This window comes from Schistocerca piceifrons, chromosome 11 (assembly GCF_021461385.2).
Source record: "Schistocerca piceifrons isolate TAMUIC-IGC-003096 chromosome 11, iqSchPice1.1, whole genome shotgun sequence".
Classification (NCBI taxonomy): domain Eukaryota; kingdom Metazoa; phylum Arthropoda; class Insecta; order Orthoptera; family Acrididae; genus Schistocerca; species Schistocerca piceifrons.
This window is the reverse complement of record NC_060148.1, coordinates 107,959,406-107,975,812: the sequence shown is the minus strand read 5'-3', so window position 1 is coordinate 107,975,812 and position 16,407 is coordinate 107,959,406. Positions and strand designations below refer to the sequence as shown.

Sequence of the window (16,407 nt, the reverse complement as noted above, 5' to 3'; positions counted from 1 at the left end):
CTTAAATTGAATATCTCCTCCGATTACTGACAGTACGTGTTATACCTGTGAGAAAATATATACTCTACCTGTTTTATCAGTACTGTCTGGAATCCGTTGTTGCATACTTCTGTACGTTAGCCTGTAAGAGAAAATGCTTTACGACGCGCAAAATTCGATTTATTGTTTCTCGTGTTGCTTTTATCTTCTGTGATGCCTTTGTCATTGACGAAAAAAATCATTGCTGCCTTCTTTTACGTAATCTCTGCTTGTAAAATGATGTAGTGTAAAGATCGGGGTGAGTTATGTTAGAGCATGACGTGATGTGTGCTCTGTTGTATCTATTACATAAAAATCATGACAGTGAAAATTAACATACAAAGTGGCTTGTACTTATAGTACTGTATCAGAAAAAAATTTTATTTTCATGTACACATACATGTCAGTGAAACAAAAACTGTAGAAAAAGCTTAACTGCTACTCGCAAACGCTTGACGTCATAAGAAAATGAAATACGTGTTGTCAGAACATAAGTGTTATACAGGGTGATTCAAAAAGAATACCACAACTTTAGGAATTTAAAACTCTGCAACGACAAAAGGCAGAGCTAAGCACTATCTGTCGGCGAATTAAGGGAGCTATAAAGTCTCATTTAGTTGTACATTTGTTCGCTTGAGGCGCTGTTGACCAGGCGTCAGCGTCAGTTGATGCTAAGATGGCGACCGCTCAACAGAAAGCTTTTTGTATTATTGAGTACGGCAGAAGTGAATCGACGACAGTTGTTCAGCGTGCATTTCGAACGAAGTATGGTGTTAAACCTCCTGATAGGTGGTGTATTAAACGTTGGTATAAACAGTTTACAGAGAATGGGTGTTTGTGCAAAGGGAAAAGTTCTGGACGGCCGAGAACGAGTGATGAAAATTTAGCACGCATCCAGCAAGCATTTGCTCGCAGCCCAGGAAAATCGACTCGCAGAGCGCTGCAAATTCCACAATCAACTGTATGGAGAGTCCTACGAAAAAGGTTAGTTATGAAACCTGAACGTCAACTACCCGAGGCGATGGATCGGCCGCCAGGCAGCCCGTGACAGACCACTTCATCACTGGCCTCCAAGAAGCCCTGATCTTACCCCCTGCGATTTTTTCTTATGGGGGTATGTTAAGGATATGGTGTTTCGGCCACCTCTCCCAGCCACCATTGATGATTTGAAACGAGAAATAACAGCAGCTATCCAAACTGTTACGCCTGATATGCTACAGAGAGTGTGGAACGAGTTGGAGTATCGGGTTGATATTGCTCGAGTGTCTGGAGGGGGCCATATTGAACATCTCTGAACTTGTTTTTGAGTGAAAAAAAAACCTTTTTAAATACTCTTTGTAATGATGTACAACAGAAGGTCATATTATGTTTCTTTCATTAAATACACATTTTTAAAGTTGTGGTATTCTTTTTGAATCACCCTGTATATTGGTTTGGTGTAGTCATCTCAAGGAAGAGTAGAAAGTCAAATAATTATGTAATGAAAGGTTTTATATTGGTGAGGTGATGGAAACCTCTGGAAACTTTCGTTCTGAGTGTTTCAAGATGTACTACGTTCGGAAGTGGGATTCGTCGACTCCGAAATCGTCCGTTATACAGGAATACAAATATTTGACACCTGTTCTTTGCTTTAGAAGACAATCGGTGCGCTCGAACTAAAACTTTTTGTCCACCTTTGAATTTTCTATTGTGACTTACCTTCTTTTTTAGCATTTTCCTTTTCTCAGCTGCCTTTTTTGTATTAGTAATTGCAATGTCAATCAATTCACGATGACGTAAACATTGTGACTTGGGGAAAGAAACAAGTTCTTTTATTTTGTCTGGCGCATTTTTATTCTTCAAAACTGAATGTGGCGAGAGCAAAGTTGAATCATTATGAATTCTATTAACGCTGTGCTGAAATATCTGCCCCATTCAGTGTGTTGTTTGGTTCGTCTGTTGCTGCTTCACAAGTGTCTACCTTGGCTTTGATTCTTCACCTGTATTGGCGAGAGCAAAAGACGTGTCAGTGAAAAATTGTTTATACCATTGTGTATTGTTTGTGTGTGGAAAAAGCTCCAATCTGTTAATTCCCTGTTGCTCGATGGAAATGCTCTGCTGAAACTTTACTGTTAATCTCTTGAATTAAACAAAGTTGTCCCTGTGCTTTAATGATCTGCCAAATAATGTTGTACATGAAATGGTCCCTGTGCGCTGATAATTTTCGTAACAAACAGATCGTGAAAGGAAAATGTCTCACCTCGTAATGTAAGTGCTTGGAAACGCAGTGCTTGCTGCTCTCCGCCGGCCCAAGTGGCCGTGCGGTTCTAGGCGCTGCAGTCTGGAACCGCGAGACCGCTACGGTCGCAGGTTCGAATCCTGCCTCGGGCACGGATGTGGGTCATGTCCTTAGGTTAGTTACGTTTAACTAGTTCTAAGTTCTAGGGGACTAATGACGTCAGAAGTTGCGTCCCACAGTGCTCAGAGCCATTTCAGCTTGTTGCTCTCCGCGCGCCAGTTGCAAATTTCTGACTGCAGCTGCTGAGAGCTGACTGCCGATGCTCCAGACAGCAAGTAAACTGTGTTGTACACACCACTGAGTGAGACACTCCTTTAAACAAAAATGACTTGGACCGAGGATGTGGACAATGCTCTAAGGTGAAATATTCGTTTAACAAACTGTTTTTACATTATCTGATATATTATTAATTGTATGAAATTTATGTTACAACATGCACTGACATTGAAAAAGGACAACATTGATGTCAAATGCTTACTCTCACAATTGTTAGAAAAGTAATTGACAGACCCCTACAGTGAAAATTAAACAATCTTTAATGAAAAATCTCAATTCCCCTCACATGGCTGTCTAATTCAACAATGAATCGAACTACGCGCGACTGCAGTGCCACCAAATAAAAAAAAATTTCCTTCATCCCAGCAGCGATGACCAACACGAGCACACCTTCCAGCGACACAGCTGCTCTGAGCGAAGACTGCGAGCGAATAATAATAAGCGAATCAGAAGTGTCTCTTAGCGTCTGAGACACACGTAGTACGTACAAAATCCATAAGTGCAAATAACAGACTCCCAGTAGACCTGTTCAGTGACAGGTTTGTTCTCCTGCTCTTTCTCGGCAGGTTAAGCTGTGTGTTCTGGCTGCCACCATTTACTCTGCCACCTGCTGGGCTTTAACTCCAAATAAAGATGAGCTACTGGAAAACTGGTGTTGACATATGGCCAAATAAGTACTTCCGTCTTTCATCTGGTAAGCGATTACATCTTATTAACGATTTTAATATTACATCCTTCAACGGCGAATGCTGTCTACCGATTCCTGTATGAAATGTAGCAATGGGTTTGTTCGCCTTTTTTTTATCAGCAGGTTAATGAGCATCTTATGCGTGCCGCCACTTACTCTGCCATCGACTGCGTTTTATTTGCAAAGCTGGCTTTCAAATGTAGAGAAATGATTACGTCCTTCTTTACTCTGGTAATTAATAACATCTGGCTACATTTTTAACATTACATTCTGCTATCTGCAATCCTGTCTACAGATTCCCTTATGAACAGCACCAATAGCATTGTTCTCCTGTTGTTTTTCAGCACATTTATGTATTTATTCTGGCTGCCACTATTTTTTTCTGTCAACAACTGTGTTTTATTTGCAAAATGAAGATGCTCTGCCCGAAAGAAGGCTTTTAAACACACAGAAATCAGTACCTCCGTCTTTCATTTGGCAAGTAATTACATCTGTTTAACATTTTTACTATTACGTTTTATATATTAAAAGCATCACCTAGGTTCCGAGAGTTCCGGAATCTGTACATTTCCGCCCTTTTTATTGCTCACGAAACCCACATATATGCATGTTGTGCCACCATACAGCGAGACCTGCAGAGGCGGTGGTCCAGATTGCTGTACACACCGCTACCTCTGATATCCAGCAGCACGTCCTCCTCCTACTGTATTCATCGTTGCATACTTTCCACAAGTTCATCAAGGCACTGTCGGTCCACATTGTCGGACTCCTAAACGGCGATTCGGCGTAGATCCTCAGAGTGGTTGGTGGGTCACGTCGTCCATAAACAACCTTTTCAATCTATGCCAGGTATGCCCGATAGGGTTCATGTCTGGAGAACACGCTGGCCACTCTAGTCGAGTGATGTCGTTATGCTGAAGGAAGGCATTCAGCAAGGTGTGCACGACGGGGGCGCGAATTGTCGTCCATGAAGACGAATGCCTCGCTGATACGCCGCCGATGTTGTTGCACTGTCGGTCGGAGGATGGCATTCGCGTTTCGTACCTCCGTTACGCCGTCTGCCGTGACAACCAGTGGCGTACGTCGCCCTCACATAATGCCACCCCAAAACAGCAGGTAACCTCCACCTTGCTGCACTCGCTGGACGGTGTGTCTAAGGCGTTCAGCCTGACCAGGTTGCCTCCAAACACGTCTCCGAAGATTTTCTGGTTGAAGGCCTATGCGGCAATCATCGGTGAAGAGAACGTGATGCCACTACTGAGCGGTCCCTTCGGCATGTTGTTGGGCCCATCTGTACCGCGCTGCACGGTGTCGTGGTTGCAAAGATGGACATCGCCAGGGAAGTCGGGACTGAAGTTCCGCATCATGAAGCCTATTGCGCACAGTTTGAGTCGCAACACGACGTCCTGTGGCTGCACGAAAAGCATTATTCAACATGGTGGTGTTGCTGTCAGGATTCCTCCGAGCCAAAATTCATAGACAGCGGTCATCCACTGCAGTAGTAGCCCTTGCGCGGCCTGAGCGAGGCATGTCATCGACACTTCCGGTCTCTCTCTGTATCTCCTCCATGTCCCAACAACATCGCTTTGGTTCGCTCCGAGACGCCTGGACACTTCCCTTGCTGAGAGCCCTTCCTGGCACAAAGTAACAATGCGGACGTGATCGAACCGCGGTATTGCCCGTCTAGGCGTGGTTGAACTCCAGACAACACGAGCCGTGTACCTCCTTCCTGGTGGAATGACTGGAACTTTTAATATTTTTTGTGGGATCTGAAATTGAAAAACCTCTCTCACACCGGCCTGATTTAGCTTCACTGATCAGGATAGCAAAAAACATTCGTATATTAAGGGAATTTTCATTGACAAAGCAGGCTTATCACATTCACACAGTTCAATACTGTTCTATCCTGATTAAATTGAGCTTAACTTAAATTCCGTAAGGCAGTGAAGCAATTTCGATGTCTCGGTGCGACGAAAATTGTCAGTCCATCTCCTGAAAACATTTGTAACAATTATTAACTTTCGGTGACCACATGGGGAAGACTGGAGATCTGCTGGTAAGACCGTGTTAGCCCATTTCTTGAAAGTAATAAACTGGATATCTTGAGCGTACAAAACGGCAGGTTCGTCCAGTGTAAATCAGACGCTCCCCACTCATCCCGTGCAACATAGCGTAGTAAGCAGACACTGTCTGTAATAATCAGTTAAATAACACGCGAACACACTTACTTCAGTTTAGTTCATGTATTAAATTCCTTCTCATACAGAATCTCATCAAGATGGCGACTAGCTCAACAATACACACATATACATCTTCGTTCTTTCATGGCTAATCGGCAAGCACCCCTTCATTCTTTTCATAAGAGAAAACGTAGACAGCAGAGGAGCTATTCCGTGGAGTAAATGCACGCTCCAAGGAATAATAGGACTTGAAACTACTTTGCATTGATAATCATCGTATATTAGAGTTCAGGAATCGGTAAGATAACAAGAGATATTTCGAGATAGGCACTGAGTTATATAATTTATAAAAGTTCTGAAAATATCGCGGAGAGACCGCTGCAAGAGACATTTCAAAGTCATTAGCTGTCGGACCCGCTCCATCTAATTGGCGCTGCTCATGCATGGTTGTTTACATGTTTGGGACGGTTTAGTGACATCTCTGAACAATCAAAGCGACCGTGTCTGTGATACAATATCCACAGTCGACGTCTGTCTTCAGGAGTTCTGGGAACCAGGGTGACGCAAAACTTTTTTTGATGTGTGTATTTGAAACAAAACGTTTAGTTCAAAACTACTGACCAAATTAGCCTGCTTAGTCAGTTTCATACCTGTTATCGCCAATAGTGCGGAACGAAAGACTTCGTTTCAAATAAACTAACTGCCTCAAAGGAAAAAAATTAATAGAAGCAAAGTTCTCCACAGAACTGACGGAAATTGCTTCATTAACACATTAATGATTGATTGTTAATAACGTGGTAATAATATAAAATCAGAAAATTGAAACTACTGTCTTATTTTAGTCTTTCATTATGAGAATGTAAATTAATTCACTTGATGGCTGCCAGACACAGAAATCCGTTTTGTTTTCATTTGATGTGGAAGCTGTAAAGGAAGAGAGACCGGCAATATCACGAAACATACACACAGGTCACGTGGAGAATGACCCCCCACTGTCACTCAGCTTGCTCTGCGCATGCGCGAATCTGGCATTATTAAAAAAAAAATATCTGGGTAGCATCTGGCTACTCGCTGCTGCTGCTCATACGGGAATTCAGCTCTGCGCATGCGCACGAACGCGCTGGCAACTGCTCACAGGAACCTCGGGCTTGCTACGCAGTCGCCGCCGCGCGTGCGCAGTGACGCCTGTTTCCTGGCGCTCTCTGGTAGCTGGCTCAGACGGACGTAAGCAGCCGTAGCAAGACGAAAGGCCCCAGAAAATTGTCGCCAGAAATAGAAAATACTTTTTTCGTTACAGATGTGACACAAGCTGAACTTAATTTAATTTTTATCAGCGTATGACGCGGAATGTACAAAGTAGCTGTTTAGCGGAAGAGTGGAACTGTTTTCTGGCAACACTTCGATGGTTAATTCTGGTTGGGAAAGACGGTAGCTTTTTAGTTTCATTCCGTTCAGCTGAACACAAATCTAGAAAGAAGAGGGATTTGCTTCGTGAAAGCGGAAGAAAAGCGTGACGCATTACAACTGTAACAACACTTACGTTGCCATTTTTCCAGATGTCGATGAGTCTGTCACTACTTTGTCTGTGGGTAACGTTGACCTTTGCACAAGTCCTGCACTTTCCAGCCGATTGACACAGGTAACAATGGACATTGAGCCGTCCAGAGTGATGATGTGTATTACCCTGTATAGAGATGTGGGTGCAGATACTGACTCCAAACCCGCCTCTTCACGCCTCTCAATGAAAGCGTTCTTTTATCGCAAATTCAGAGACTGGTTTCATTGTTCACGGTAGACTCACTGTGAACAGCGATCGTATTCTTTACATATCAGACAAAATGTACCAACACCTAAATATGAATTACATACTTTTAAGACCTTCTTCTCGGTACCTTCTTTATTATCTTTCTAGACGTGAATTTCTGCGATGTTTTGGGAGCGGATAGTCCAGCTTGGTGAAGCTACAAATTCTGTCGCTCCTTATATCGTTAGCAATATCAGAAACCATCTCATGCAAGATGGTGTTTCTGTCACTGATTGACTTTTCTATTGCTTCATAGGAATAGGTCCAAAGTGTGTATATTAAACGTCGCGATTATTAACGACCGGATTTCTCGTTATTCTGCAACTCCCTATTCATCGGATTGCTTTCCATCAGGGCTACCAGTATGTAAGCATTCATTACCACACACTTCTCAGCACGTTCTTTCATCCCATACACCAACGCTTTCCGTACTTGCAGCATGGAAATTTTAACTCTTAAATTTATTTCGGAAACATTTGTTGGTCATCTACGTCACTATCGTTGGCCGTTTCTTTACGAGAGTAACTGCCTACGATCTCTTCACTTCGGAGAACCATCAGTCGGTTTTTTCGAGCATTTCAGTCCAGACGAACCACATGCTGCACTATTTAAACGCTCATCTGGGAGGTTAACAACAATTTTGTTCTTCACATAGTCCTTACAGGTGTTTGCCTTTGATGCGTGTTTCATTTTGATGCATTCAGTTGGCTCCAATCCTAAATCTCCGTAGCAAGCTGCGAAACATTCACGGCACTCCCTATGACCTGTGTGGCGAGACTGAATGCGAAGAATTTTTTGAGCAGGAATAATGCTCATCAGGTGATGGTACAGATTTATTCTTTGCTGGGCGTAGTGTAGCTGTGGCTATGGATAAATGACGAAACGTGTAAGCAGTGAGCGTGGCGCGAATTGTGTACGACGTGAGATCGACTTAACGGCACTACTTTGAGTTCTGGAGACCACGGTGTGTGTTTTGCCGTAACCTCTCACACCTCGGTACAGCCGGCAACTGGGTACAGGAGTGCGCTGTGTCGCCTCTACACAGGGTGTTCAGTACCACGGCGACGGTGTGGAAGATTGCGTGCGACGTGGTACGAAATGATTAATGCAGTTACTACCGCAATGTTGGGTATAAATAGCAGAGGACGCGAAAAAACAAAACTTGGGTCGGCGGACGAGAGTCGGTGTATTCAAGAGATACGGCCGTGTGGGCGTCTCTCCAGCCATACAGAATTCACAACTGTCGGCCGAAACCGGGCAATATTTTATGCAAGGATGGCCTTCCTGCAATGTGTAGGATGCGGCAATGAAATTACGTGTGCAAGTGGTGGTGAAGTGTTGGTCTGTCTCTACTGTACTCCACTCCGTTCCACCCTCGACTGGATTCAGGAGTTGATACTGCCGCTAAACTGGACGCTCACGCTTTTTAGAAAATGCCCATGATGCAGAAATATCTCGTGTTGGCACTTAAATGAGAAATGGAAACGGGGTCTCCTATTTTCTGTGTCAATTTTCTAGAAGTCTGGGTCATAAATCTGAATGAAGTTGTGAATTTGATAAATGAACTCATCTTCTGCAGTATCGTTGTAATCATATTCGTTGTAGGTCTGTTGCCCACAGCACAGGTGTTGCTTCCTTTCACGGCAGCAGCAGGCAGTGTGTGTGTCGGGCGGTCTGGCTGTGTACTCGGCCTGCCGTGTGCTGGACACAGCGTCAGCTCAGGGGGACTTTGTACCGACATACTTCGAGTAATGGAAAAATGTCCGTATTTCACATACTTGTAACTGTGTAGTTTGTTATTGTTATGAGACTGCGTATGGCTGACGTTTGCAGCAGAAATTTCATATTGCAACATAACGTTTTGTCTCGTAAGTGAAACAACTGTTATCGAAATAGTGTTTAGTGTTTGTACACCGTATACTGCCACTAGGTAGATGTGAAGTGCTGAGATACAACTGCGAAATTACTGGTAGAGCAGAAGAAAATATCTTTGTAATATCGTGACATTAACTGCCAGCCGGACGCTGGTGTGTGCAATCACGGCTCAATTTTGAATTGTCGAGTGCAACTGGAGCTCGAATCGCCAAACAGTGTTGCAAATTTTATATGCCAAGTGATAATCCCGATTTAGTTTCGGCCTCCCCGTCGTGTGGCCGGTCTTTTCTCTCTCTCCCCCCGTCTGTCTGCTCGCAGCGCCCCTACCGCCTGTTCCCGCCCCACCCGCTGCTTCTGCGCATGCGCGGCCGCATTCGCTGCCCGCATTCCGCGTCGCGCCCCCACCTACGACTTTTTCCGCGGCGTAAATGTCGCCCCCTGAAGCTACTTGTGCGTGGATAAACGTGCCGTAAACGTGTTTGCCTAAACCACCAGACCGAATGTTTACGCAGGTTTTCATCACGTACAGAGTAACGCAGCATGTTACAGGTGTGGATCGCTTCCCACAAACAATTCTTTCTTTGGCTCGAGTTCCATTGTTGACATTCGGATCTCTGTCATTTCTGTACTGTTCTCTCGTGTTCTGGCGTGCGCCGAGGCGCACTTGTATGGAAATCAGTGCCTTAAACTCATCGCTGTGATCCTACAGCGTACTGTACGATGCTCTTCAACTCCTTCCACTGACACCCACGCTGTTTGTGCTGCAGAGGAAATTTTCGTGCTGACTGCTCAGGTAGTCTGAAGCCTGTTTCTCGTCGCTCTTGCTAGGCAGAACGACCTTCCCACCTTTCTTTGTATTCCTGTTTACAGTCGTCTTCAGTGATGCTGTAATGGCCTTGTGATCCACGATTCCCTGTTCTACCCTAACACATTCGAAAAGTTCGGGTCTCTTTGTTACCGGCAGGCCTAAGATGTTTTCTTCGCCAGTCGGTTCTCAGATTAATGGCTCGAGGTAGTTTTTGGGTAAAGCACTTGGATCAATTTATTATGATTCTCTGGCCCTACCACCATTCTTAGCCACGTCAGTCTCCCTGTATAGATGGCAGGATAAAGTTTCCACCTAAAACTGTAACATGGACAACAAATTCACGCGAAATATTCTCCAGGTTCCCCTCAAACTGTTGCGCCGCTGTTGCTGCTGAGTCTATAGAAGCGTCCGATCACCACGTTTGATCCAGCTTTAACGCTTGTCTTGACAGAAATCATTTTACATTAGGGATCTCCACTGATCTCTCTAATGCAATCCTAATTTTCACTGCTTTAAACACCAGCGGTCGACCTCTCTTTACGACCTACGTTGCCACCGGAATTTAGAATCTCGTTGCTACTGACTTTGGGTTTCACCCAGCTTTCCGTCCCTACTGCTGTGTGACCATTGTTACTACTTATAAGCGAGATTAGTTCTGAGAACTTTCCGTAGACGCTCCTGCAGTTAACTAATACCACGTTGAGACAGTGAGAACAATTCAAGGCCAAGTTCTCCAGATTATGGGGTGCTGCATGCGTGACGGCGCTGGATCGGTTGTAATAAACACGTCACGAGTTGAGTGGATTCTGGGAGCAATGGCCGCCCAACGTCGGTCTGTCGCCAAAGGACGAAAAACCAGACAGAGCTCTTAACAGACGAGTAGTCGAAAGATATTTCTCGCACCGTCCCTGAGGACTAACCTGCCACGGCCTTTCACTTACCGAATATTCTAGAGTCCTCCGTTCCGAATCATTGATACATGGGAAGCATGTCAGTACAAACGGCACAATTTCAGCTCCGTTCTCGATTGGTTCCTTAGTTACAGTAAGCCTAGCGTGAGAATGAACCTTGTCCACTACAGTTGTGAAGCAGCTTTTTGGAAAAGGAGGACAATGCAATTTCATAATCTCAATACAGTTCAACAGAACTGTATAAAAATTAAATTTTGAACGGAAGTAAGTGAAGGATGCGCTCGGTACTTCTGCTAATCGTAATGGGACTGCTACTTTGAGATGAAACTTATAAAAGCTGTTAACTCTTGTGGGCGTGAAGTTTTTCAGTCGATTTCAAACTTTTTGATGGGAGTACAACACATTCGCGACTGCAACAGGAAAAGGCTGAAACACCTGTGGTACTCAGAGTATCCTCCGCCACACACCAGAATGCATCTGTGAAGATATCACATCATTTCAGACGTTTCAGATCGGTAAATTGTTTCAGAAAGGTGTTATTTGTCAGTTTTTAAGCAGTTTGACACAAACTCAGATGCGTTAAATTCTATGTTCATTTGCATTATAAATACAAAAGCAGTTCTGGTACAGTCATTGTTTCCATGTCTAAAGATAAGGATTAACAGTATCCAGGGCCAACATTTTAATCTGAGTCATTAGTTTTGTAGACAAGTTGCGTATATAAATTACATTCAAAACGGCCTGCTCTCTCGCAGGCAAATTGTTTGATGAACTGGCTACAGGGGATTTCGCATCGTGTAGCGTGTCCTTCACATACATTTTTAAACAGTTCTGCTGCACTGTATCGAGATTTACGCATTTCGGTATCAAATTTCAACAATTTCTCAGATACCAGACAGACACTTTAAACGACGAGTTTAAATAAATACGAAAACGTTTCAAAAGACATGACGTTACTTTCGTCACCAGATGTATGCGGTGAATGCCGTTGTGTTTGGTGATGGGAAGAACGCAGACGGAGTTCTGGGCTGTTTCCCCTCTGCTGTGGCGTGCTGTGCCGTTCCAGTGAGCCGCAGTAGCAGGCAGCACCAGGTGGAGGGCGTCAGGCGCGTGCCGAACTTTCGGCGAGATGCACAACATGGCTCTCCGTTACCTCCACTAAGAGCGTTTAATATCACGGCGGAGATGTGTAAGATTGTGTCCGATATTGAAGTCGTAGATGCACACAGAGCAACGAAACGTCAGCTTACATGTGCCACTTGTGGGGAAGACGTGGCAAAAAGAAGCACTCGAGTTAACTGCGATACTTCCCCATGACGTTTCTCCTCTGTCTCCAGTACAACTGCTGTTTCTAAGAAACTCATTTAAATTGAAAGTGGCAGCTATGGAAAGTTTTAAAAAGAAAATATCGGCAACGAGAGGGTCTGTGTGGGTAGGTGCCACGCATCCATTTGCCGAGGATTTGCCAGGATTACAACGGGCGGTTGAAATTGCTAATAACCTGGACTGCGGGAGCAACACATTGAACTAAGGAGAATTCAGAAGTATTTGAAATTATTAGCCACAATAAACATATGGAAAGTTTTACTTCAAACCAGAGAAACCTATGTTTAAACTGGTATGAACAACAGTCTCGCGGAAGAATTAAATCAGCTGAGAAATGTTGGGATACTATTTACGCAGGAACTTGCGAAGTAGCAGAAAATATTGGAATATCACTTGAAGTGAATGTAATGATTGACGACGGAGAGAAACGGCAAGGCAGAAGAAAACGCTTTGTTGATGAAGCAGCAGGGGACGATTTAAACCAGAGCTCGAGGAACAGTTTTCAGCTAAATGTTTGCCACGTTATTACACAGCTGTAGGGGACTTGACTGTACCGCGTGCAGCCACATTGCAACACGGACACATTCCGTTTCCCGTGGAACTACGTAAGCGAACACGATTCTCCGGTCCAAGAGCTTGTGGGAAACGACGAATCTTGCTACAGTGTAGACGTGAACAACGAGGGTCTCTGAGAAGAAATTTTACTGCTGAAAAGATTTGTGAAGGCAATGTTGTGTCTGAGCATTTCTTCTGCGCCTTGTGAGTGAAGTTTGAGTGACGGCCTCACGGACTGTTCTGCCGTTTGCCTGCTGGCGCCTCACAAGCAGAGAGGCCGCTGACAGTTGTGGCAGGAGCCACGGACTGGCAGGGAGCGGCGAGCTGCGTCAGCTGCGGCCGCAGGGAGTGAAGTGAGGTGACAGCAGCTGAGTTGACAGGCGTGCACTCTCCACTACACTTATTTACTCGATGTATGAGTGAAGGTAAGTGTAATTTTATTACCTGTAGCTGCACGACTTGCGTCACCGTCTCAGTTGTGCCGTTGTGACCGATGAGTGTGGTGACTCGTGTGCGTCGTTGCCAAATTGCTTTCGTGTGCTGAAACTCGGGCCTCGGTGTTCTGTCTCCAATACGACTAGAATTACTTTGCTCGTTGCAATATTTTACGTCAAGTAGTGACAACAGTACCAGATAGAGAGGATTTCCTTCACATTTTGTATGCGTGTCATGTTGTGGTCTGATTGTGTTCAGTTAAATGTAGACTGACTGTATGGTTCCAGATGATAGTCGCATTATGTAGTGTGAATATTGCTACTACTATGTTGTTATTAAACACAACAGGTACGGTAGAGTAGAATGTTCGCTGAATATGGAGAAGTAAATTGAGTCTGATATCAGGAGCGAAAATTCTGGTGATAGAACTCATATAGCAGTGATCTCGGTATGTTGCAAATTAGAAGACGCTGATATAGCAACTTGTAGACAGGTGTGAAATACTTTTCAGCGATCAGATATTACACAGCAGTTGTGATTGTTGACAGTGAACTGTTGACTTTTGCCTAGTTTAGTCTGGAAGTGTACTCGAGACATTTTTGTTGAGAGGAGGATTGTCCGTTGTTACCTGAATTATTTTGCTGTTATCTGGCGTTGTCTGGGTTTTGCTACAGCACTGCTTAGAGTATTTGTGTGCTGTATGTTACTCGAGGAGGGGTGAAATTCGTGAGTTACAATCGGATTGAGTTTTTTGGATCTTTATTTAAAAGATTATGAATATTGCTCTCCTACAAATTCTTTCAGTTCCTGTTTTTTGCACAGAGTTCGCTGGACTGTCTGCCTCATGACAGCATCTCCACCAGCCGCCTCCTGTTGCGCCGCCTGGCGACGTCCAGCGCTGTCTCCCCATCACCAGTTGTGGCCCCCCTGTCGGCCCCCACGACGAGCAGCACAGCCGCCACTTCTGCGCGGCCGTTGACTGCCGCAATATGCAGCGGCGTCCACCCACCGTCATCCCTGGCGTCCACCGCCGCCCCCGCCCCCACCAGCAGCCTCGCCGCCTCGACGTCTCCCCTGTACGCTGCACAGTGCAGGGCGGTCCACCCCCAATCGTCCCTCGCCACCAAGTCAGCCCCTGCGGCGATCAGCGCCCTCAGCTCCCCCACTGCCCCCTCCTCAGCCGCCGCCTCGACCAGCCTCCTGTCCCTCTCCTCTGCAGAGAGGCTCCTGCACAAAACACACAAACTGCCACTCTCTGCTACAAACACACAACACACAGAATGAGGAAAACAGTCACACGAGGAAACAACTGTTGCGAATACAAATCTCTCCTCAAACAAAACTACCGTATTCCCCTCCTACAGTACAAAACAGTGCGCAATTGTGTGTATGTATTAAATTACAGCAAATCTGTTCTATCTCCCTCATAAGAAAATCTTCATTCATCGTCCATTACAAATAGCATTATACATCCTCTGAAAGATTTTCCTTACCACACTTTGTCACAGTCATTCCTGGAAGTCAGCTCCTCTGCTCTCGGGACGCTACACCTAACCAGTCGCTCACCTCCACTACAGAACAGGCTTCTTGCAGCTGGTCTCTGTCTGCAGCTTCACTGCCAGACGTCACACACAAGAAGAATCCCATCTCCTGGTTTTCAAACAGACACTTTCCTGCTATCCAGGCAAAAAAAATTCACTGCAGTTACTGGCAGTTTTCTTCATTCAGCCTCACCAAACACTGAAACTTTCTCACACACAGACAACAATTCATTCAAAACATGCGAGAGATAACAAACACTAAATCGGCAACACCACCCCCATAAAAAACCTGTGTGTGTGTGTGTGTGTGTGTGTGTGTGTGTGTGTGTGTGTGTGTGTGTGTATGTGTGTGTGTGACATTTTATGGCCTTATAGCATACGCACATGTATTTTAACATGTGCTATCATGCTCAAAATCATCTGAACGATCTCAGTTGTCGTCCATCTTAATGTTTTTGCGGCGTAAGGACTGTTCCATAAAGTTTCTGGAGTGCAGCCGCATAAATTCAGTGGTTCGGTCCTCGGGTTTAAAAGGACGGACCAAGTGCGGCAGGGTCACCCACCTTGGCTCACTCTGGAGATGGCTGGACGGTGTCCGGCCGAAATATTTGGAGAAGAGGCTGAATTTATGCGGCTGCACGCCAGAAACTTTATGGAACGATCTGAATTGTGTTTCGCCTGATTTGTAATCAGTCCTCGTAACATTGTTGCTCTGCTCTGTTTTCGGTACAGTCTTTGCCTATACAAAATGTTCACTGCATGAGGCCACAAGAGAAAACTGCTCTGTGTGATTATAAGTTTACATGCAAACTGACACTTCGATAATGCAAATACCAGGAAACGTGTTATTGGACATTACATGCCCATTACGCTTGCATATTAAAATTTATTGTAATAAATGAAGCCTCAGAAAGCAGCATCCTCCTTTAAATGACACGATGAAAGTTTTCTTACTGCGCTACTATCCGGGAATGCAATCCAGCAAGTAAAGACGAAATATCTCAAGTACGCTTTCAGTCACAAGTAACAAAGTGTGCAAGTTCAAACTCGAAATGATCTGCCATAAAGTTGTGTGTTTCCTGGAGATTCGAACGCAGCACTTAATTGCATGGTTAACTGAGCGCAATCAAACGTTACAAATCGTTATTTTTAACCAGCAACGAGATGACAAACTAAACCCAGGAGACGAAACTGTTTTGCGTTATGGGCATTCGAAACCAACCCCTATCGGCACGGACCTCTAGTCACGCGTAGACGTTATATATTGATTTACTTCATTAGCAGCGAAATGTGCGCATGTCTGTATTGTAAATACAATTATGAAAATTTTCCGCTGACTAGGAATCGAACCCTGGACACACAGTTGTTGACTACATAGACACGTTGACTGTACTATCCCCTTTCACGAGTAGCTGTGAGTGGCATGTTTGAAACTGACATGATAGGACGAAAAGCTGCGTGTCTGACTAGGGAGTCGAATCCAGAACACACCATTATTGTTGATAAAGCGCAGAAAGGCATTAAAAATCATAATAATATCTCACATGTATTTTCGTGTGCATGTGTGGCAACTTAAAGTGCCATGACAGGATTCGAACCCCACAGACCTGTCTTTTGTGAACGTCTTTATAGCTTTGCAGGCAAGTGGAAACAATGAAGCAGTGGAAATGCATCATTGCAAGCTGATCAAACGCGACGAAAAGGGAGATCTG

General features: G+C 44.6%; 1 protein-coding gene across 1 annotated transcript in view; it reads right to left on the bottom strand.

Moving 5' to 3' along the window:
• Positions 1 to 13,996: 13,996 nt before the first annotated feature.
• The window catches only part of LOC124719761 (mucin-19-like), a 136,729-nt gene continuing 134,318 nt past the window's right edge, over positions 13,997 to 16,407 (bottom strand). The window contains exon 6 of the mRNA XM_047244960.1: positions 13,997 to 14,381. Within this exon, the coding sequence (XP_047100916.1) occupies positions 13,997 to 14,381 (385 nt within the window). The remainder of the gene's footprint in view (positions 14,382 to 16,407) is intronic.